Source organism: Hippocampus comes, unplaced genomic scaffold (assembly GCF_001891065.2).
Source record: "Hippocampus comes isolate QL1 unplaced genomic scaffold, H_comes_QL1_v1.1 scaffold261, whole genome shotgun sequence".
NCBI lineage: Eukaryota > Metazoa > Chordata > Actinopteri > Syngnathiformes > Syngnathidae > Hippocampus > Hippocampus comes.
The window spans coordinates 5,294,552-5,317,345 of record NW_017805824.1 but is presented as its reverse complement, the minus strand read 5'-3'; the positions used below and the strand labels follow the sequence as shown (position 1 = coordinate 5,317,345).

Sequence of the window (22,794 nt, the reverse complement as noted above, 5' to 3'; positions counted from 1 at the left end):
TAAGCGAGGCTCGAAATCATCGAACCTATGAGCCAGCATGGAAACCGCGCCGCGAAGTTCCGTAACGGCTGGGCCCTGCTGACTCACATATCGCTCTAGACGGGACAGAGCGGACAAAACCTTATCAATATCTGCGGGATCCATGGTGGCCGGAGTATTCTGTCACGTTGCGTACTAGGCAGAAGGAGAGAGCTGCTTCGTACGCAACGGAGCGAACAAGAATAGGTGGATCCCCGAAATAGCAGGCACTGAACAAGGTCTTATCTATCAAATAATATTTGTTACAAACGAAAAAACACCGTCAAAAGGAAAACACAAAACGCTGGTCAAAACGAGAACCAGGAATTAATGTAACGTGAGGAAAAGAAAGCGCTTGCAAAAAACGGCAAGGAAAAGATAAGACAATTTACTTCGAATAACTACGCGTTAAAGAGGATCCCACTGGGATGACGAAATGGTCGCGAATAGCAATAGAGTGCGAGATACGAAATACGAGCATGGGCAATAGCAGTGGCACGGCAAGCAATACTCCGGCAATGAGTTGACAGCCGGAGCGCCTACATATAGCAGGTGTAATCACAAACAAATGCACAACAGGTGTGCAGGTGGCAGAGTGAGTGCCTGCCACCTGCTGTCGAATACGGGACATGACACCTTTTACCTAGTTGTCAACTCGCTGTGGAACTACTCAGACACGTCGTAACCCAGACACGCACTGAACTCAGGGTAAGCCCCCCTTTTAACCTGCAGGTTATGTTTTCATTGCTTTTGCTTCATTCGCTCGCATGCATGCGTTTTTGATGTATCGATCTGAATTTGACAAGATCGGCATTCTGCCGATGATGTTGTATTTAGAGATTTTATATTACTGAACTACTGTCTACATTTCAAATCACTACTGTTTATTTTGGGCAAAACAAAAGTGAATAATTTCTTAGTTAAACTTGTACAAATTGAAATATTTGTGTATAAAACAGAGACACTTTGTTTTAGGGATCCAAAAATCTTCAGCATCTGGATGTAACTTGACTCCCTTTTGATTTTAAGATCCTACATTGTAGACAGAATTTTATTTTTTATTTTTTGAATCTCAGTGCTCTTGTTTCCTTGCATATAGACTATTGCCAAAGAGTTCGGAATATTGGTTGAAATATCGGGATGAACCAAAAAATGGTGAACTTAATTTGCCCTTCTCTTAAACTTTTGACTGTGCATGTCCAACTGTTCAACATATAAGTTTTTTATACACAACAAAGTTGCTGTTCTCTAAAGAGGAGCTGTAAGGAAATTTACCATCTTTTCAATTCAAATTTACCATCCATAATTTCCAAGCATACCCACTTTTGCCTTTCTGTGACTCTTCCATTCTCCCTCTACATCTTTGTTGCAAGGTGCTGATGAACCTTTGTTGTGCATTTGTTGTGTGTTATGTGCAATTTTAAATTGATCTCTTATCAGCTTCAGATCTTCAAAGAAAAAAAATACAGATGTGGATATTCGTCAAAATGTCAACACCGATAATCGGATTGTAGTTTAAATGACCCAATGGTCCATGTGAGTCTTGCCATTTGGGTCTTTGTTCGAGAATAGCATGTTATGTTGTGCATCAAGTACTGAACCATTAAAGCAGTTCAACATGTGGATTCAAAAGTTTGGAGAAGGTAAAATTAAGGTCACCTCTAAAGAGGACAGAATTCTAATTAATTTTAAATCCAACCTGAAATATCAACAACACCCAATCTCCTAGAGTTTTTCAGAGTCATAAACTTAGGTAAGCAGCGAGTGGTTCCTACCTATGTGCAGTTCTGACAGCAGTGTATCTTTGGTAAGTGCAAGCAGCTCAATCCCGTCAATGTTGTTGCTCCTGAATGTGTCCACCAATCCCTCCAGACCTTCCTCCAACAGCCACACGGCCACATCCTCTTCTGACCAATCACTGACCAGCAGCTTGGACCGACCTGCTGATGTCGATGCTGAGAGGACAAAGCAGAGTGACAGTTGAGTTTTTTCCCCCCCTTCTTTTATTGAAAAAGGGTAAATGTTATCTTGGAGCCCTGCTGGCGATTGATTTCAAGAGGTGCAGCTTAAGTAGCTGGGACACGTTATGGATTCATCCAGAGAGCTTTCATTGATATTCTCATTGACAAAGGATAAAAGTATAAAGGTGGAGAGAGCACACGTGCAGTCAGATCAAAAGCTGACAGGCACTACTCCATACATGGACTGTGTATGAACAAAAACATTGAGGAGAAGTCGAGAGCAGGTGGCTTTATGGATCTTGCTTTGTACACCGTGTCGCAGTCATGCTCCATCAGAAAATAGTCTTTACAAATGATCATTTATTAAATCAGTGAACCCAACCTTATCATAGAAGCGATTTTCTAGACCCACCTGCGACAAGTTCAAGTCCAGGTAGAAAGATTGGCCTTTTTTTTAAGTGCAGTTTTACCTTTTGCAAACACGTCAAGCCTTATTGAAAAACACAAAAACTGATCAAAACACCACTTTTTTATGAGTGCTTGTTCTCGCTGTTAAGAACTCGTATAAAAACCCAATTTCAATGAAGATGGGGCAATGTGTTAAACATACAAAAAACAGGAATATGATGATTTGCAAATCATGTTCAACCGATATTGAATTGAATACACTACAAAGACACGATATTTAATGTTCTAACTGAATATTATGGCTGCAACACATTCCAAAAAAGCTGGGACAGGTGACTGGTGAAAGGAGACTTTGATTCTCTCCTCTTTCATCTGTCACTGCTTCAAACAACAAGGTGTATGCAGAAATAATTGTTACGACTGTATGATTGTCCATGTTTTATGTTATGTGTTCTGTTATGTTATGGTAACTGTTCTGTAAAGCGCTTTGATACAGCTGCAGCTGTTGCGAAAGCGCTATATAAATAAAGATGTATTGTAGATGTATGTTGTATTATATAAAAATGAACATTGAGGAATGCTCATCAAACACCAGTATGAAACATCCCACAGGTAAGCTGGCTAACTGGGAACAGGTGGATGCCTTGATTGTATAAAAGGAGCTTCCCTGAATTGCTCAGTCATTCACAAGCAAAGATGGGGCGAGGTGCACCTCTTTGTGGACAACTGTGTGAGACTATTAGAACAGTTTAAGGAAGTCTGTCACTGATGGACGGCCATTTTGCTGATGAATGGCAAATGATGATGGCAGTGGGATGGTCTGGGGCTGCTTTGCTTCCTCAGGACCAAGACAACTTACTGTGATTGATGGGACAATGCATTCTGCTGTCTACCAGAAAATCCTAAAGGAGAACGTCTGACCATCAGTTTGCGCCCTCAAAACTCAAGCGCTCTTAGGTCGTGCTCTTAGACTTCGCTTTGTCTGACAGATTCTATTTATATGATTTCTTGATTCAACAAATGTGGTGCAAGGGTGTAGTTTTTTTTTTTGTTGTTGTTGTTGCCTTAATAAATTAAATTGGCATTAAGAAACAGCATTTTGTATCTCCTTGGGCTGTCTCTGTGTGATATTAAAATTGGTTGATGAAAAGAAAATTTTGTGTGTGATAAATATGCAAAGAACACAGAAATCAGGAAGGAGGCAAATACTTTTTCACAGCACTGTATATATACACACATACATATATACATATTATATTAATACAGAAATACATATCCATCCATCCATTTTCAACACATCTTATCCTGAACAGGGTGGCAGCAGCCTATCCCAGCTGACTTCCGGTGGAAGGCAGACTACACCCTGAACTGGTCGCTAGTCAATTGCAGGGCAAACCATCTATCTATCTAAGTTACCGTAGTCACAATTGGTGTAACAAAATTAACATCTTACCTTGACATGCCGTCACAGTGGAGTCTTCTGGAAGAGAGAGCACATTAAAGGTCAAAACAGTACATAAGACGAAGTAAGAGTGGTGAAAATACAAAATGAACAGGGATCCCTCAGTTTGCTAAAAATGTAAAAATGATTAAAATGAAGAGAATAGACTTTTGGAAATAAATGGATACAATTTCATGGAACAAATGTTAATATAAACCTTACCAGGCATTGGTTTCCCAGCTGTAATGCAGCAAAGCAGGTATGAAAAAGACAAAGAAAAGGCAAACAATGAAAAAGGAAACATTCATGATCAGGAGGAGTTTGTGTTAGTCAAACCATGCCCACTGCATCCATCTTCCACTCTCCAGATGTTCACCGTCTTATCCATGGATCCCGTGGCAATTAGTGGTGAAGTTGGAGAGAAGGAACACGCCGTCACATACCTGTGGCAGAGGATGGTTGTCATTGGAATATTGCTTCTGTTTGCCACGAAGCAACAGCCAAATTCAATACTTTTGGCTGTCTTCACGTATAGACTATAATGATGAAAATGTTAGGACTGAATATTTTACCAATGTGGCTATTATGATATGAGCAATGTCAATTTGAATTTGCTGTGCATTCATAAACACTGTGAAATGTGTACCGTATTATTTATGTATACACTAGACTGGTGAATATTGTGAATATGGTGAATTCACCAGTCTAAGATACGATATCTTATCTTATCTTAGACTGGTGAATATATTAGACATGTTACAACATTTTGGTTTCTGGAGTAATTTTGTAAAATAAATGTTCAAATACAGTGTGCTTCAAGTATATAGTAAGTACAGTTCACTTATGACTGCTTCAAAATAAGACAAATAATATAGTGGGATACAAGTTTCACAATGATGTGTTCTCAAATCCACTGTATAAGCTTGGCTTCTCGATGGACCTACCTCTCATGCTGATTCAATGTGTAAAGCAACACAGCATTTTTCTACAAAGTGAAAAAGAAAGACGTGTATTAATAAATATAATGAGAGAAACCATGATGTATGAGGTTTGGAATATGCAAAAATTTACATTTTCCTTTCATACACTACGAAAAAAACTTCTCACCCATATGGCAGTTAATCTGGGAGCCATCTGAACCTGAACAGCGGCAACTGGGTGAGGGCGAGATTTATTGCATGGCAGAGCCAATTAGAATGAAAGTGAAAGTACATTCCTTTTGGATCTTTGTGTAGGGTTTATTTGTTTTTAATAAAAAGGGTTAGGTCAGTAAGGGAATTGTGCATGAGGGGATTTTTGGGGCATGTGAGAGTTTTTTGGGGGTTGGTCTGAGCTCTTTAGTGCATTGAGAGATTTTGGCGTCTCAGGGTTTTTTGGTGAGAGTAACAGTTTTTTGGGTGGTGTGTGAGATTTTTTTGGTCATTGTAACAGGTTTTTTGGTGTGGCATGAGAGGTTTTGGGAAGGTTTGAGAGGTTATTTTTGTGAGTTTGAGATAAGATTTTGGTTGTGCTTGAGAGGTTTAGTGTGTGTCCACTTTTGTGTGAGGTGTTTCTTGTGTGTGCGAGATTTTTTTTGTCTTGTGTGTGTTTTTTTTCTTTTGTGAATGTTCAAGTTTTCTAGAGTGAGACTTTTTTGGGTTGTGTTTTTCAGGGTGGGCATGACGTGTGTTAGAGGTTTGTTTGTGTGAGAGTTTTTTGCTGAGTATAAGAGATAAATATTATTTTTATCCTATATGGCACCTCATAATAATCAACTTGAATATGGAACTCACTGCATCATAGACGGTCACTGTTTTGTCCACAGAGCTGTAGGACAAAAAAAAAAATGTTTAGTGACTTTCAGATTAAATAAACTGATGCATGTCTCCCTCCAGTGGTCATGTTCTGCAGAGTTATTCTCGTCAGCTTTCTCTGATGTCATCAGGTGTAAATGATTTAACTACCCTGGAGATAATCAATTCCATTGTCACTGAGACTTCTCAAAGGGAGATTTATACAGTCAATACGTTCATGAGATAGTTCAAAGGGGCCAGAAACTGTAAAATCAATTAAAATCTAATAAATCACCTCCTCTCCTTCCTCCTTACCCTGAGACAAGCAGTTGTCCATCTGAGGAGTATGCACATGTGAGGACAGGAGCCGACTGGCCAGTCAACGTGTGCAGAAGCTGCATCCTAAAGGCTAAAAATGACAGAAAAGTCCTGATTGGTAAGTAAGACAGTCGAGACCTAGTGTGTTTTGTGAATTCTTCTGCTGTGGTTTACCTCCAGAACTCAGCTTGTTCATGGCCCAGATCTTCACGTGACTGTCCTGACCACACGACGCCAAATGAAACTGCACAACTTGACTGTCTGCCAAACAAACAACCAGAATTGGAGGGTCATTGACTGTGTTGTGGCACACCCAACTGACTTTGGGCTTTGGACTTCTCTCTGTAGTTGCAGCCTGCTGATGACAAGATACATATATAAAAAAAAAAAAAAATTTAAATGCTTTATCTCTGACCGCTGAGGATGTTGGGAGCAAAGGCGCAGCAGGTGACGCCGAGGTCGTGAGCATTCTTCTCTGCATGGAGCTGGTTCAAATCCAGGTCCCACACACGGAGGTCGCCGTAGGTGGAGCCCGTGACAAACAACTGGCTGCACGGGCTGAACGAGCACGCCACCAATGTCGTGTCACTCACGCAGCTGGTCCTTCACAAACAGTTAACACTTTTAAATCCCTTCCACTTACTCATCATAAATCCATGAGTATCACGTGGGACACCAAACCCACCATAGGTGAAAATCCATGATAAACAAGAAACGGTATTCTATACAATGTAATACTAATATAATACAATGTTTAATCACTTTTTGTCTTATGTGTCAGTTTTACAGTAAACTTCAACTGTGGGTGACAAATAGCTTGAAAATTTGCATCTTTGGAAGACTATGCAAGCCTTTTTTTATCCTCAAAGTGTTGTGAAATGATAGCCTCCAATTTCTTGAACTCAAGGCAAAAATCTTTGTAATAACAATGTCAAAGTGCCCTCGGGCTTGCATTACAAACGTCATGAGATCGAGCCCAGAAAACAGGTGACGACAAATGGCACTGCATCGCCGTGAGATCGATAAAAATGGCTGGCTTCATCTTCTTTTTTCTTCTTAATTCTGATTCCGCAAACACTTAATCAAAATATCGCGTTCACTATTCAGACTAACGAGGGAACATAGAATTTATTGCAAAGAAAACATTTGACTTAAATTCCCTTTCAAAGTTTGCAGGAATTTTAAAAAACATGTTTTTATATAATTTAGCTATGTCGCGGATTTTCACATATCGCGGGTGGGTCTGAAATGCATCCTCTGTGACCAATGGGGTTTCACAGTAAGTACTCACAAACCTGCGGAGCTGCTTGAATGGGAAATCCCAGAGAGCCAATGACCCATCAGATGCACCAGAGACCAGATGGGTGGAGTCCGGAGAGAGCACACAGATTCTAACGGGGCTGCGACCGGGATGCTGTAGGACTGCCTCGATCTCTCCGGTGACCATGGACCACACCAGCGTGGTGGCATCTGTGGAACACGAGGCAAGGAACTGTCCGCAGGGGCTGAAGCAACAGCAGTGGACACTGTAACCGTGTCCTTCCAGCGGTGAGAAGGCCAGTTCGGAGAAGTCCTGGGTGTTGTACACCCGCACGGTCTTGTCGCCCGAACATGTGGCTAACAGTTGTGTGGAGAATGCACACCAGTTGACGTCATCTCGGTGGTCTTGTATAGTGCAAATCAGGGACACCATTTGGAGAGATGGTCGTACTGTACAATATCACAAGGAGCACATTAACATAAACACATAAGCATATAAACAAGTGACTCTTTTTTTAGAGAGTGTGTGTGTGTGTGTGTGTGTGTGTGTGTGTGTGTGTGTGTGTGTTTGGTACGCTTTATGCATTGTACTGTACACAATTATTCGATATCAATGATATCCAGGTTTTGGCCCAAGTACTAGTACACTCTTTATCCTTATTAGAAGAACAACTTTAACTTACTAGTTGGAAAAGCACGTTACTAGTCAGGCAAAATTGTTCACTGGTGAGCAACTGCATGTTAATCATACTACTGGTGACATTATAACATTCTGGAAGTTAACATCTAGCACTTCACTACTCTTGTTGATATAGCTGATATTGTGCCTCTTGTTCTTTACACTCAACCCCTCTATCATGGTACTTGCTCAGGTGTTTCTTGACTTACTCAATGTCTAAATTGCCTTGAGATAACTTTGTGTTGTGAATTAGCAGCAGACAAAAGTGACAAAACTGACTTGATGTGCACTAGTTGTACTCGACAGTTCTGCCTCACTTGTAGCATGTCGATGCCCTACTTGGATGCCAAAGCAGACCGACTAATGTGCAGATGCCTAACAGTAGGGGAAACCAGTCTTGTAGCATGTCGATGCCCTACTTGGATGCCAAAGCTGTCCGACTAATGTGCAGATGCCGAACAGCAGGGGAAACCAGTAGTGAAAAAAAATACTATTACGACACAATCATTCTCCTAGTGTGCTGAGTTGTCGTATTCAGAAGGACAAAAAGCATACAAGTACATAAATCCTAAAATGGATATCAAATAAATGCTCAAGCCACTTTCCATATACATATTTTGGCAGTGCTGTCTTAGTCCTCAAATGGGATACTAGAAGAAAAACTGAGTGTTACTAGTAAGTTTCTTTCCACTACTTGTGCCATCTTTGGCTAACTGGTGCGCAATTAAACCTAGTAAATTACTCTGCTGCAATAGTAACACCCCCAGAGCCAACTAGTGCCACGCACCAGTTGTAGTAGCCTCCAGGAACTTAATAGTAGCACTAAAACGTCAACATGTAGTTTTGACTAACTAGTGTTGATGTCCTGCTTGGATGCCAAAACTGTTCTATGAGTGTTCAGAAATATCATACAGTAGAGGGGGAAAAATACTAGTGAGACACCAGTTTCTCGTTGCACATACAGTATTTCACACTTTATGGCAGACGGCTGCAAAGCAAAACAGGCGTATACATTACCACGGATATGAGTCTACAGTATGTGCATTTGATTTTAATAAGATAGACCAATGTTTCAGATATTAACCTAATAGCTAAGGAAGGTAAATAGAGAAATACTGGAAATCTTGTTGTAGCCAAGATAACCGGAAGCTAACGTTAGATTAAAGCGATTTGTTGTGTTTTTAATGAATCCGTAATTCATGACGAGGCAACGCCACTATTTCAAACATTTTCACACACACAGACAAAAATCATTTACCGTTTTTTCTTCGCACTTGAGTCAGTTCGGTTTACAGTACTTCCTGTTTACACCTCAGCGACCTCCCAAAATGTCGTCATGAGTGACGTAATTCCCTTGTGTTTACGTATACAGTACAGTATTTACATGCCATGTTGCTAGATGTAATGTAGTCAATACTTGTGACTGGTATATATCGGTTTTGCTAACTTGGCAAAATTGGGGATTGGGTGGGGACCACTTCTCTGCACATAAAGTTTCCGTCTTGTTGAATTACTGATCATTGTGTTGTAGGAAAAACTGGACCCTGTTGTTTCTGTGCGAACGTTGTCAACACAGGGATACTGCAATGCATGCAGGGCAGCCCATCAAACCTGGAACACGCACTGTTTGTAGTGCCTCATCCTATGCGCTACCCTGAGGTACCATGAGGTACCATATTGGCCCGCGGATGGAGAGGCATCGATTGCTGCAATGACAGCACTCACTCACCATCCCTGGCATCTGATGCGCTTGCCGCCACTTCCAGAGCAGATTCGACACATCGTCCAAGAGTAATCGCGTGTTTCTCTTGATTGATGCATATGGCACAAACCACCAACTCAATTGACAGAAATCTCTGAAAGCAGTGTACTGTAGTCCTTGGGGTTACCCGTTGCCCGGAGGCACAACGTTGATGACACAATTTACAATGTGGTTACTGTTGTACTAACAGTAATGGCAGTTGTAGTAGGCTAGTATTAGCACAGTAGATAAATGGGTTGTCAAAACTCATTTTTGTGGTAAGCCGCATCGTCGTTACAGTGTGCCTCGAAGGGCGTTACATGCGGTATTGTGATCCCCTTAAATTATTGCATGTACAAAACAAATTGATGGGTAAGTACAGTAGTTTGAAAATCAGAAGCCAGTCAAACATTGTTTTTCAATTAATTTTAAAGGAGGGATTGGTATCAAAAAATGCTTGCAAAGTCTCACATCTCAGGACAATTTGCAAGAAACATGACGTCGTCGCACCTGATTTGGTTTTGCGGACCACATAAATGTTGCATTTTGCCTCGGGCCTAGAGTTCGTCACCTTCGATCTAATAATAGTAACAGTATTATTTTCCTATATCTTATTTACTGCATCACAGTAACTGTCTATTTTTAAAACCGAAGGTCATTAGACCTCTTCCGCTCATCAAAGGCACACGAGCGCTTTAGCCTTAAGCGATCATGAGCATCACTTAAATATAAAGGTACACATGCATGTTCAATTTAGATTTGTGGAATTATTTTACAGCAGTTTGACGTTTTTATATTATTTTCATTTGGGGGGGAATTCATTTTATTACTACTATAAACTGTTTACGGTTAAAAAAGTTGGGCCCCAATTTGGTCGGAGTCGCGGCCCTGCCACAATATTACACTTGACCTGTTTGTAGATAAATGTTAAAATGCCAGTTTTCATTTGGGACCGCCTTTGTGGAAATTTAGGAGTAAAAGAATATGAGAATAAAAAGGTTCAACAGTGTCTTGAATGAGTTCAACATATTTGAAGTTGGAATCGTCTGTTGAGAGAATGTGCAAAGAATCTTTGCGGCAGTCATTTTAAAATGTTGATTCGTGGTAATACTAATTTAGGTGTGGAAAAACAATGCACTCATTCACACAATTAGCATCGAGAGATGGGGTTTTGAGTAGAGTATTACGCAAAGAAAACCAGTTCAAGGGTTTTACATTGAAAAACATCCTTTTAATAGGTCCGTGCCACACACTAGTGAAAAATAAAGCTCCTACAAAAGAATGATACTTTTATTCCACATTATCTTAAATAAAGTAACTTCAAGTACTTTTTGACTTGGTACAAAAAAATCTAGCTGCCTCCATCAGGCCACAACACACAGCAAGGTTCAACACAGTGGTTACAAATGGCCTTTAGGTCCTCTGGCAGACGGTGAGGAAATGCGCCACGGAAGCATTGCTCAATGCTTGTTCCTTGTTTTCGTTTCAACGGTGAGGAATGATGTCTGTGTCACTGTCCAACTTTGGAGGCCTTGTTGGATTGAAATCATATTTAAAAAAAAAAAAAAAGACATGTCATAAAAACAAAGAACAATTAACATCCCCTACATGCCCCTGTTGGAAGGGTAGGCACTACCAAGATTAAGGATACCACAGTGTTTGCAGAGGATATGTATATACTGTACAAACAATATTTATCATGTTTTCATCACGTTCACTAAAATAGAATGCTACAATCATTCTAAGGCATAAACAATATCTTAATATTCTTAAACCATTTGTACACATCGTTTCAAACAAGACAAAATATTGACATTAATAAACAGTATATACACATGAATCATCAATGTAATTGTCCCTCTCTGCTGTTCCTGTGAATAAATGCAGTTTGAACAAATGAAGACAGTCCTCTGACGCCCAAAGCACTGAACAGTGTAAACAGCTTTTTTTTTTCTTGGCTTTGTTTGATATTTGGGTGAAGAAAAAAAAATTAGAACACAGACACATTCCTTTTTCGATTCAAAAGTGGTTACGCCGAGTCTTCCTTTTCATAGAAAATGAAGTGGACCTTGATTCATAAATAATCATTACAAAATTAAATACATTCACTATAATACGATTAAATAACAAAAACATCTATTTACAGGTAGTGGAAAGTATTCTAGCGCAGACACATCAGTGAGGATTCATTCAGTGCAGTGTTCTGACACAGGGAGTGGTATTGCACTACAGTACCCCATTTCTCTTGGAGTCTTTGGGGTTTTGGATCCCTGTTGTAATAAATCCAGCGCAGTTCATGTAACAACTCGGATTTCAAGGTGGCATCGATCTCTCCTGCTGGCAAAGCCACGTTCTCCCCCAAGAATGAAATTAAAACCTGCTGCCCCGATATGAAAGTCAAATGTGTTCAATGAGGATGAGGAGAATGATGTTGTTTTTCTTTTACTCTGAATTTAGTTTGTTTGTTTCAGAAGTTCAGTCCAGCGTTTCTCAAAAAATTTCCTCATGTTATGACCGGCTCGACCAATGTCAGAATTGTCCTCGTTGAACTTTTCGCAGTTGTCAAACACCAAATTGACATCAATGATGAAAGTCTCCAGGTTTTGATATCTACAATCAGACAAACATAGAATAGTATGAGGCAGGGGGAAAATACAGAACAAGCTCGAGACTTCAATTTCTGTTGAATGCACAACAGCTGATGCGAACATAAAATAATACGGAATTATTGGGACTATTGAAATTTAGACTGGGACTTGATTCACTAAATATAGGAGGAGGTAGTAAATATGTCAAACATGTTTATTGAAAATGTGGTAGAAATGTGATGAATAGTTCCTGAGATTTCTTGAATGAGGTCAACATTTAGAAGTTGGAATGCTTCGAATCAGTAAAAAATATAGAAGGAGGAACGTATGTAAATTATCTTTGAATTTGGGGATTTTATTGTGGACGAATCTGGAAAATGTAATAAAAAATACCATAGATGCGGGATGGGCAACTTAAATGTTGGTGGGGGGTGCGGGGGGGCATCATTTTTCATCAGTGGTCCTAGGGACCACGTAATTCCTAAAGATGCTGTTTTAAATATGGGCAAAATATGTATGTGTGTGCGCGCAGATATTTTCTGGCCATATATATAGCCAGATATTTGCACACGAATCAGATGTGGTGGGGGTGGGAAGTCAACATGTAAAAATGTCTTTCTTGATTTGGTAAATGTGGAGAAAAATAAAAAATTGGTAATGTGGTAATTCACGTATTGCAAAAGGAAACTGTTTTGTTGAACTTCTTTCACTTAAATGTTTGTTGTGGAAAATCAAATTCTGGATGCTAGAATGCAAATGCCATAAATACTGTCCAAGCAGAAATGTCCTCAATTTTGTGAATATACGACTTGCTTGAATCAGCTGAAAAATGTGAAAGGAGTGGAAGGACAAATAAATTGGGCAGAATAATAAAAACGACTTGTGGTACAAAATAGCGAAGAAGTAAGTTAACACATTCATTGGATCTTAACTGTTGAATAATACAGGAAAACAATTGTGCTAAGCGACGGTTGAACTCACTGGCTGCTCACGAGCTTCTCACGTATGGTGGAGAAATCCATGGGCTTTTTGATGACTTTCTTATAGCCGGGGACTGACTTGAGGTTAACGGGTGTGAGGAAAGGCCAGGCGTCCTGATGTCGCTCCAGCTCAGCAAGGAGAACCCTGGCCAACACACACTTTGTTACAAGCATGTTACATTTCTATGCCATTGTAGTTTCAGTTTACCACGTGAGCTCTATGCTCACTTCCATCTCATTAAAAATCTAAACACTTTAGCTGTGTTCATGCAAATTCAAGAGCATACAGTGATAATCAATAATTTAAGGCAGGTGTCAGCAACATGGTGCCAATGAGCTATAGCCGTTTGCAAACAAACTGGACTTTGTAAGGTTAAAAAATAAAATTGAAAGGGTATTTTATACTCATGATAAGAACTGGTGTCAGTTAAAAACTGTATGTTGTAGCAGAAGCAATAAACAAAACAAATTTGAAAAATTCAAAGACTATTTTTGGCCACAGACAATCTAAGTGTCGGAAAATCAAACAACGCCCAAGAGTTAATTAAAAGAGACATGAACGAAGACTTTAATAGCAATAATAATGCCCATACCTGCATAAGCCCAAGTCCCTGTTGTTGTCTCGAGCAGTCTTTGCTCTTTTGACACACACGGGGCTTTCCTGATTTGGTCCCGGCAGAGTATTTAAACCCTCCTCACTTTTCCTATTCCGACTGTTGTCTTTTGAACTTTTCTTGGGCGTGCTGCTGGCGCTGGCCGGTTCATCCTCAGACACCTCCCCATTTCCGGCATGCTTCCCGTTCTTTTTGGCATCACCGCCTTTCTTCCCTGCTGCCACACTGGATGCTACTGGTTTGCATGGAGGTTTCTTGCTTTTGGGGGTTGGACCACTTGCCTGGAATCGTGTAAAAAGCAACACATTTCTGAAGATTCTGTGCCATCTACACTGGCAGTAAAGTACAATACAGCTTGACATTTCTGCACACTATTAGAGCCACATTGGCACACTAGTTGGACAACAACATGTGACTAGTGAAGCAAAATTATTGGCCAGTTGAACTCTCTGCGCCACAAGCACTATTAGAGAAGCGTTATATGTTAACTAGTTAAATGTTGTATTTATCCAGCTTGAGGTTGGTCTAGTCGGCCGAAAGTGGCACTTACAGTGGAAACGACTGAAAAGACACAATCGTTCCACCGGTGTGCTAAATTGTGTTACAAGTGAGGACAAATGCAAGACAGCATTGCGGAGGATGGATGATACCTTAGTGATGCAGGCCGGGCAGTACCAGTCGCCCTCGGGGATGCTGGTGATTTTGGGTTTGTGACAGTAAGTGTGGCAGCCTTTGTCACAGCCGTCACACAGGAGCAGGAGGTCCTCATTGTCTCCCTTCCTGCACATCTGACAGTACTGTACAACAAGTGCATCCATTAAGAGCACACTTTCTGGATTGGTTTGTGCTCTTTATTGGTCATTATGATTCTACAGTAGTCTATCTGCTCCTCACCAGTGGGAAGAAGTAACATAATATATGACTAGATTTTTCTCTGATATTTGTACTTCTACCGAGTACCGAATGCAAGTACTGCTTCTCACCACTTTCATGATGGAACGCTCCCAAGCGATGGACTTCTGTAGCTGCTGGATACACATGGCTAGCTGGGCGGCACTGCGCACTTCAGTCAGGGCCTTCCTCCACACCTTCATACCATGGGCCACTTCCTCTTCGCCACTGTTACCAGATAGTAAGTAATGCAGACAATGAGAAAAGCCACACAAAACAGCACACATGTACTTTGCATAACAAGTATGAGGTTATAGAAGAAGGTGGCAAAATATCAGTTCACGACAACAGAGCTCCAGCTGGACAAGCCAAACATTGTGGAAGTGTGCGACACTGGCAAGGTTACACGGACTTTTTCACGTCAAGCGACATTCATGCAGAAAAGAGTGAACGGGTAAAACCTGCATAAGTGTATGCGGGAGAGTAGTAGACCAAAGCCAAAGTTACTGATGCACAACACCATGCAGATGACTGTGGAAAACACACAATGCCTTCACAGGAAATACCACTCCCCCTCGAGAAACAAAATGCACAAAATTAATGAAGGAAAAAAAAAGTGACAAGCCACCATCAACAATCTGCTGTGAAAGCATCCAAGAATGCGAGGGGCCGTCAAGGACATTGTACGGGATTACCTCTCACACAAAACATTGACATGCACGGGACTGAAACACTCTCATGCCGACTACTTAAATGCATGTTTCAGAATTTTATATGAGCGCGTTTGACAATGATGTGAAACAGAATTTAATGTTTCAATAGCGTGCATGTTAGCGTTTAGCATGTGTGTATAAAAAGGCTTTTTATTTGTACTTGTATTCAACTCATTCACTCCCAAAGACGTTTTTAAACATCTTTTCAGACTTGGTCCAGAATTGGCTGATACTGAATGAGTTAATTATGTGCGGTGTGTATAAAGGCTTTTTATTTGTATTTATTTATGTGCGTGTTAGAATGTTTCAATAGAGTTTTATGAGAGCTCTGAGTATTGTGTATAAAAGTGGTTTTAGTAGCGTGGGAGAGTCCTACAGTCGTGTCTATGAGCGCAAAAAAATTCTGAGTGTGAGAGGTTCTCAGTGTGTATAAAAGCGTTTTAGCGGTGACAGTGATCACAAAAAAACAGTAGTTTGTGTGAGTGTTACTATAGTGTGTAAGAGTAAAAGTTTCAGGAGTTACATGCAAGCTTTTCAAAAGTGTGGATGACAGCATTTCACGAGTGCAACCAAGAGTGCATTTGTAGTGTATGTATAGAACAAAATTGGATCAAAATTAGTGGTGTGACAACATTCAAGTATTGTGTGTGAGCGTCTGAGCAGTGAGTGTGGGAGCCTTTCAGAGTTTTGTCACTGTTTAGTAGCTGTTTGTGAAAAAAAAATGTTAATGTGAGAGAATGTTTCAAAAATATGTAGGAGAGCATTTTAACAACATGTGCTTGAAAAAAAATTGTGCGCGATAGTCTTTCAGCTTTTCAGTACTGTGCCTCAAGTGTTTCAGTAGTGTGTATGAGAGTATTTTAGTAGTAAGCGAAAACATTTCAGCGGGTGTGAGCATTTCAGTTTTGGGTGTGAGCGAAAAAAAAAATCTGCAGGGTGCATGTGACCGTGTTTCATTAGCATATGTGAGTCTTTCAGTCGTGCGTATTAGGTGTTTGAATTGAATGCGAGTTAGGTGTTTGAATTGAATGCGAGAACAAAAAAAAATGAAATCAACAATGTGTGCGAATGTAACAGTACTGCTTATGACAGCGTTTCTGTAGAATGTGAGAGCGAAAAAAAACGGAGTCAAAACATTTCATTCATGGCTATGAGCATTTCAGTAGCGTGCATGAGAGCGTTTCACGTAGGTGCCTGGGGGAGGCGGTAGTGACTGACACCCCGACGGCCCCTCATCCAATACCCTAAACCTTGGAGTCATATGGGAAAGCACACACAGACAAAGGAGAGGGTCTGAACGTGAGAGCGGGGGGTGCTTTCGGTTGGAGAGATGACCTACCCTTCCCTGTCAGCACTAGCGGATGGTGCGGGGGCAGGGACAGTGACCGTACCCACATTATCCAGCCTGATCTGAATGGTGGTACCTAAGGGGCTCCTCAGGTACCTTCTCTCGATGTTGCGCTCCAGATTGGCCAGACGGGTCACTGCTATGTCCAGAGGGTTGTCTGGGTGACGTATCACCCCGCCCTTCTCCCCCCGCTCCTCAGGATGATCCTTGCCGTCCTTGTCTCCCCCGTTTGATGATGAGGACACGGGGCCCGATCTGGTGAGGGGCTTGTGCTCGTAATACACCAGATCTTCCCGCTCGGACTGAGGATCAGGATGGGTCCAGCCCTGGGGGAGGAAATCAGGATGCTCGCTACTGAGTCTAAAGGCACCTGGTCACAGCACAAGTCACACTTTTTTTCATAGTTGAGCTGATCCTACAACAAATATTTAGGATTTACTGCACTAAAAGGCGCAATGACTATCTTTGGCCACAATGCCATGCTTCTAAGGTAAGCTATTTTAAATTAAAAAGAACACTTTTTTTCTCTGTAGTTAAGAAGTGAAGTTTCAACTCAAACCGGGTATCGTTTACTCCCTTCAACACAATTGGGGAACGGGATTCGGGGGGCACATCCCAGCTCTACTGTTGTTGGTTTTGATGTTCAAATTTATGAGGTTAAAACATGATATTGAACTCTTTTTTTTTTTTTCTCATGTAACAACATGAACTTTCCGTAGCTACATACCTTGACCTGCAGGCTGGCAGCAGTAACCTTCCTTTCCAGTTCCTCCACTTGCTGAAGCACGGCAATGTCCATTTCCATGGCCTGCTCCTCCACGCACCAGCCTCGTACCGACTCCACACTGACCTGGCTCTCCTCTAGCTCCCGCAACTCGATCATGGCCACTAGATGTATGTCATATGAAGACATCGATCAACACCATGGACTTCCATGATATAAACTTCCTGTTTATTTTTTTACAGCACTTGTATGACTCTTTTTAGTTGTTGGTAGGTTTATAATTGCAATTTATAATTACCATTTTCATTAGATGATAGCATTAATCTAGCAGACTTTTCTTGTTTTGTTGTTCGTTGATTGTTACTTGATCTGTGTACTTGTGTGTTGTGTGCAGCACAGTTTACATTCAGACATACAGTAGATGCTGTGCCTAGGGTGTTTCCCATTCTCGCATTCAGGTAGTGGAGCCTATGTGATTGTTTGAATACACAATGTCCAATTGTCTTTGAAGTGCTAAATAAAGTTGAGCACAGTGTATTTTTTTTTGTGTGTTTAGTTTGACACTAACCTTCAGCACAAGAATATTTACTTGGTATAGCTGCCAAAACAGCCCCTCCCCGCCCGAAAAAAAAAAAAAAAAATTATGTCACTCGTACCTCAACTCACCACTTGTACAACATTTAATTCTCTTTGGTTTTATTAGCAAGTTTGACAGTCGCCCTCAACTGGGCGTGGGCGTGCCCAAGAAAAAGCTTGAAGCAAGCACGCGTAAAGGGGTGTTCAATGTACTGTTTTGACGCACTTACCATCCTTGTGTTTAATGCAGACTTGAGGGATGATCTCAATATATTTTTGCACCTGCCTCTGGAGGCCTTTCTCCCTGATACCTCGGCTGTGGAGAGCAACGACCAGCGCGCGCAGCTCCTCTATGTCAGAGATACGCCACCAACCAGTCAACATGTCTAAAGGATATCAACACAAGTTGTGTGTCAGACCATGTTTATCACACATCAAATTTTCATTCATTTGCATATGCTGTACAGAAAATGTGCCCCTAATCCCTTGTTTGTGTGACTGCCGTTTTTCATACAGAAACCCTTCTGGAGAATTATTACGCATTCAAGGATTTCCTATAATGAGAAGCCACACACAAGTTACGCAATAAGACAATTATCCAAATCGATGCTTTCATAATTGGTCATAATGAGACAAATCCAATTTAACACATTCAGATGCCTCATTCACAATCAGATCAGGTTGTTGTAATCTGGTGTGCTTTATGTTGGATCGTATATTCTAAAGCCGTTTATGATATCATACGATTATGCATGGAAAGGGACCAAAGTTGCTGCAAATTGGCTAATAATGTCATTATTGGCACTTACTGGTCTTCTTCTCTCTAGCAAGATGATATGCCGCAGGCAAGACTGCATTAATGGGATGACGTGGAACTTTTAATTATGACATGAGATAACCTGTGACTGGACTTCCTCAAGACAAAATGATTTGCACTTGTGCCTTGACCTGCTCCATTATCCAACATCCTATATTTTAGCTCACCAGAGTTTACAGGTCAGTGGCCCTCTTAATATTTTTCTCAGATAGGGTCAGAATCTTACCCTCTGGGATAGGCCGGGGTGTGTGGTGGTCAAGAGATTTCGGAATCTCCACAGTAGGAGGAGAGGGCATGGATGAACTTTTCTCAATGCGAGGTAGAGGTGATTCACTCTTACTGGACACACTTGCTGCCGTGTTGCCCTCAACAGAGTGACCCAACATGGGACTGGGGCTGCTGCACAGAGGCAAGCTGGGACTTATCATGCCACTCGACCAGCTCCCCAAAGATACTCCCAGTAATGAAATGCCCGACTTTGCCTGAAAAGAAAACAAAAGAGAAGACCGTGGATTGTAGCCACACAGAAAGAAAATTCAGGGAAGTCCTTACTGCTTCTTTTTATCAGGATTATCCTCCAAACATTTTAAAGTTCTCGATAATGAGCCAACATGCACTCTTGTAAATTATTGATGCATTCACATTAACACCATGGCAAGTTTCCTACTTAGAAACTTGCTGCAATTTTGGAACATAATTACAATGTGTTTCAAAGGTGCATTGTAAATTGGAAGTTTCAATGGCATAACCAATGACTGCTATTGAGCGTCTCTTTTTGGTGGCATGGAAAAACCATGATCCATTGAGATATATTGTAGTCACTGAAGCCTTAAACAGATTATTGCTGCTTAAACAGTTATGCATACGTGTAGGCATTGGAAGGATACGATAAGTAGCATGTTTTTGTTGATCGTTGTTCGAGGTATTTGACAGCTTGTGGTATCAGCGCATTCAGTGGACACGCCCACAGCGTCTTGAGAGTGGACAAAGGCTTGTTATTCCCACTATTTTGAAGCCTCATTTTATATACTTGGCAATTAGTTTTAATCATTCAAATATGGCAAGGCTGCTCACGACACCCTTCTTGGTGGTGTATCACAATTAAAGACTTATTTTCACTTTACAGGTACTATAAGTTCCCTTTTAAGAGCCACACTCCAGTTTTGTAAATTAACTTATTGTTTATTCCTGGAGGAATTGTGTAACCCTACTCTTTACATTAATGTGTTTCCATGCACCTGTGGCGAGCGACCTCACCTGCAGTGCTGAGAGAGGGTAGGTGAGGAGGCCGCCCGGGTGGTGCGGGCTGACCGAGGCTGACGCCGCAGAGGGAGTGAGAGGGAGTGCAGGTGACGCTGGAGGAGATCTGGGCTTGCTTGGTGTGGAGGACGCCTGAGGAGTGGCATCAAGCGTCCCGGGCGCGGTCGTCGTCAGGGAAGAAAGGTCGCAGGGGTTGCGAGGGAGCAGGCTGAACCAGTGTCCGCTCCTCTCAGTTAGAACCCGAAGCAGCTGGTCGTTGGGCTGGAGAGAGAGTTGTTGGGATGGTGTTGGGGAAGAGGCCGGAGGAGAGTTGCCCGGGCTTTCACGCAGGGCCGGCAGGCACCGGGCGGATAGGGAGGTTGAGATTGGGCCGGGGACATTTGAAGTGTCATGACCGACTATCACAGCGGTTTTTGCAGCGGCCAGCTCGGAGGTATTCTGAGAGGGGGAGTATGACGTCACGGTAGTTGTGGCAATAGGAGAACACGTATGGTTGCCATTCTGTCCAACGTGAGGGCTCGCCTGGTCCTCCGCCTTCATCATTTCTCTGGGGGCATCTGGGCAAATTTGAGACACATAACCTTGCTGTTGGTAGAAGGTGGTTGGAGAGTCCTTCCGCTCATTGTCTTCTTCCTCTTCCTTCTGTTGTTGCAAGCCATGTGGGAGGCCAGAATGTGAGGCGGGTTCGTCCTTCTCCAGTTCAATCTCCTGAGGTTCATCTTTGACTTTGACTTCTTCTGCTGCTCTTCTCCGCCTCTGTCGCTCCTCCTCTAGTTCCTCTGGCGCTACATGCAAATAAGACAATATTATCAGTGTTGGAATTGTAAATTTACTCTCATGCTTCTACGATGGCCATGTGTCCAACTCGCATCTTTTTTTGGGGAACCAGTTAGCTTTTTCAAAACAAATGTAAGAAAGTTCAAAACAAATGTAAGAAAGTTTCTGAAGAGTGGGGATTTTAGCCAGATCATGACATTTTCAACGTTGGCTGTTTCTGTAAATCAGCAGTGAAATTGTACCATTTGGCTTGATTGTGGCCACTTTTGGCCAATTTAACCCCATGAACATTGTTTTTCTCTTATTTACAGGATTTATTTTTTTTTTAGCACTGGCATGACCCAGAGGTTTTGGTGCTCCCTAATGTTGCCAATGGTGTCCCTTTTTGGGACGTTAGTCCAAACACCTTTCCCTGTCTGTTTGCCCTTGCACTCTGTACCTCAGGGGGACAGTCCTGGGGGTGATCCCAGGATGTGATCCCAGGATGTCCCCAAAAGGGCAGGCAGAAACGGGAACATTCACATTTCTAAGTTTCTCCAGTAAAAAAAAAAGAAAAGAAAAAGAAATCCTAAGACATAATTGTGGTACGATCTCATAACGAGGTTGTTTCCTGTAATTATGACTTTTGCTCAACCACCAACAACAAAACCTGGGATTGGGCTATGTGTACATGTTGCTGTGGTCCACAGTAATCTAAAAGTGAGCTTTGTGAAAGCATTGTGGTATGGTGTGACAAAATATGGTAAAACAATCTGAAGTGAAACACAATTCTATGTATCTTATTTGTAACTGGTTGGGGTGTGGGGGAGCAGAAAAAAAAAACGGTGGTGATGAGAATAAATAATGTAATTTCTGGTTGTTTTCCAACCTGCAACATTGTGCAAACAAGTTAATTTAAAAGTTAAAAATCGAATAAAAAGAAGGATATTTTACACCACTGACAAAACCTGAAAATGTATTCACGCAGTAAAAGAAAAACATAACTCCTGAACTCTGAACTCACGACGTTTGTCGGTATCCAAAAATGACCATAAAGAAGCAGGAATTGCAGTAAAACCAGACAAGGCTGCACAAGAACTACCATCAGACCAACACTGTCTCTCGGTGTCCTGTAATTACCTTCTCCACTCTCCATGGCTTCAATAAAGACCCCTCCACAGTGGGGAAGTACCCAGTATCGACGGCGGTAACGATCTTGGCCGTACATCATAGAGCGCAGTGAGTGGGATATTTCAAACAGCTTTCTCCTTGTCTGGTGATGTTGCTGCAGTGGGACAGAGCATTCACTGTTTTCTTTTGGCACATATTCCTCAATATTTGCTTTGCTTTGTGTAAGGAAACAGGACATGAGGAGTGAATGTCAGGTTAATGTCACATCAACCAAAGAATTTCTTAACTAGCAAGAAGCCGGGTAAGAGAATCCACTTGCATACCATTTTAAAACCAACATATTTTCCAATTAACAACGAAAGCAGAAAATAAATAAAAGTAACAATACCTTAGCTAACTTCTCTATCTGCTTTTCTAGCTCCTCCACGCTAGTGGCTTGGTCAACTTCATCCTGACACAACAGAAAACCATTCAGACGTATTCGCCGAAGTTACCAATGCATCTATATATACATATTCTTTTTTTTTTTTTACCTCATCATATGTTTCCACTTTTTTAATCTTCTTAAAGTCATCTTCATCCTCATCTTCATCGTCATCAGCCGGATCGTCACTGTCATCGTCGTCGTCGTCATCGTCGTCACTGTCACCACCAAGTTTCCTCTTGCGTTTGACAGCCGAAGATGGCGTACCGAAAGACTGGTTCTCTTCCACACCCACACTGGCCTCCCTCTTCCCAGTGCGTTTGGCATAAATGGCTCTCAATCTGGATTGGAAAATATAGTTCGAGGGTTATAAT

General features: G+C 41.5%; 2 protein-coding genes and 1 long non-coding RNA gene across 19 annotated transcripts in view; all 3 read right to left on the bottom strand.

Annotated features, from left to right (window-relative positions):
- LOC109525942 (uncharacterized) overlaps window positions 1–1,079 on the bottom strand; it is a 6,241-nt gene extending 5,162 nt beyond the window's left edge. The window contains exon 1 of the long non-coding RNA XR_002170232.1: window positions 655–1,079. This is a non-coding gene — a long non-coding RNA (uncharacterized LOC109525942). The remainder of the gene's footprint in view (window positions 1–654) is intronic.
- The window catches only part of wdsub1 (WD repeat, sterile alpha motif and U-box domain containing 1), an 18,624-nt gene extending 9,419 nt beyond the window's left edge, over window positions 1–9,205 (bottom strand). For 2 of the 4 annotated variants that reach the window (XR_002170231.1, XM_019886871.1), the window contains exons 1-11: window positions 9,116–9,205; window positions 7,214–7,628; window positions 6,334–6,521; window positions 6,093–6,179; window positions 5,916–6,009; window positions 5,601–5,634; window positions 4,773–4,813; window positions 4,165–4,271; window positions 4,051–4,068; window positions 3,841–3,867; window positions 1,794–1,973 (exon numbers count right to left, since the gene is read on the bottom strand). Coding sequence is in view for 3 of the 4 variants with exons in the window: in XM_019886871.1 (XP_019742430.1) it covers window positions 1,794–1,973; window positions 3,841–3,867; window positions 4,051–4,068; window positions 4,165–4,271; window positions 4,773–4,813; window positions 5,601–5,634; window positions 5,916–6,009; window positions 6,093–6,179; window positions 6,334–6,521; window positions 7,214–7,611 (1,174 nt within the window). In the remaining variant the exon portion in view is untranslated. The remainder of the gene's footprint in view (window positions 1–1,793; window positions 1,974–3,840; window positions 3,868–4,050; window positions 4,069–4,164; window positions 4,272–4,772; window positions 4,814–5,600; window positions 5,635–5,915; window positions 6,010–6,092; window positions 6,180–6,333; window positions 6,522–7,213; window positions 7,629–9,115) is intronic. The other 2 variants (XM_019886873.1, XM_019886872.1) reach the window with 2 other exon arrangements.
- Window positions 9,206–10,807: 1,602 nt separating this feature from the next.
- Window positions 10,808–22,794, bottom strand: part of baz2ba (bromodomain adjacent to zinc finger domain, 2Ba) — a 98,783-nt gene continuing 86,796 nt past the window's right edge. For 9 of the 14 annotated variants that reach the window (XM_019886687.1, XM_019886683.1, XM_019886682.1 and 6 more), the window contains 13 exons: window positions 22,530–22,761; window positions 22,385–22,447; window positions 22,006–22,150; window positions 20,107–20,894; window positions 19,076–19,331; window positions 18,263–18,418; window positions 17,460–17,620; window positions 16,724–17,058; window positions 14,764–14,899; window positions 14,431–14,577; window positions 13,760–14,061; window positions 13,168–13,311; window positions 10,808–12,208 (listed from right to left, as the gene is read on the bottom strand). In XM_019886687.1, coding sequence (XP_019742246.1) covers window positions 12,052–12,208; window positions 13,168–13,311; window positions 13,760–14,061; window positions 14,431–14,577; window positions 14,764–14,899; window positions 16,724–17,058; window positions 17,460–17,620; window positions 18,263–18,418; window positions 19,076–19,331; window positions 20,107–20,894; window positions 22,006–22,150; window positions 22,385–22,447; window positions 22,530–22,761 — 3,022 coding nt within the window. In that variant the 3' untranslated portion in view covers window positions 10,808–12,051. The remainder of the gene's footprint in view (window positions 12,209–13,167; window positions 13,312–13,759; window positions 14,062–14,430; window positions 14,578–14,763; window positions 14,900–16,723; window positions 17,059–17,459; window positions 17,621–18,262; window positions 18,419–19,075; window positions 19,332–20,106; window positions 20,895–22,005; window positions 22,151–22,384; window positions 22,448–22,529; window positions 22,762–22,794) is intronic. The other 5 variants (XM_019886689.1, XM_019886697.1, XM_019886694.1 and 2 more) reach the window with 1 other exon arrangement.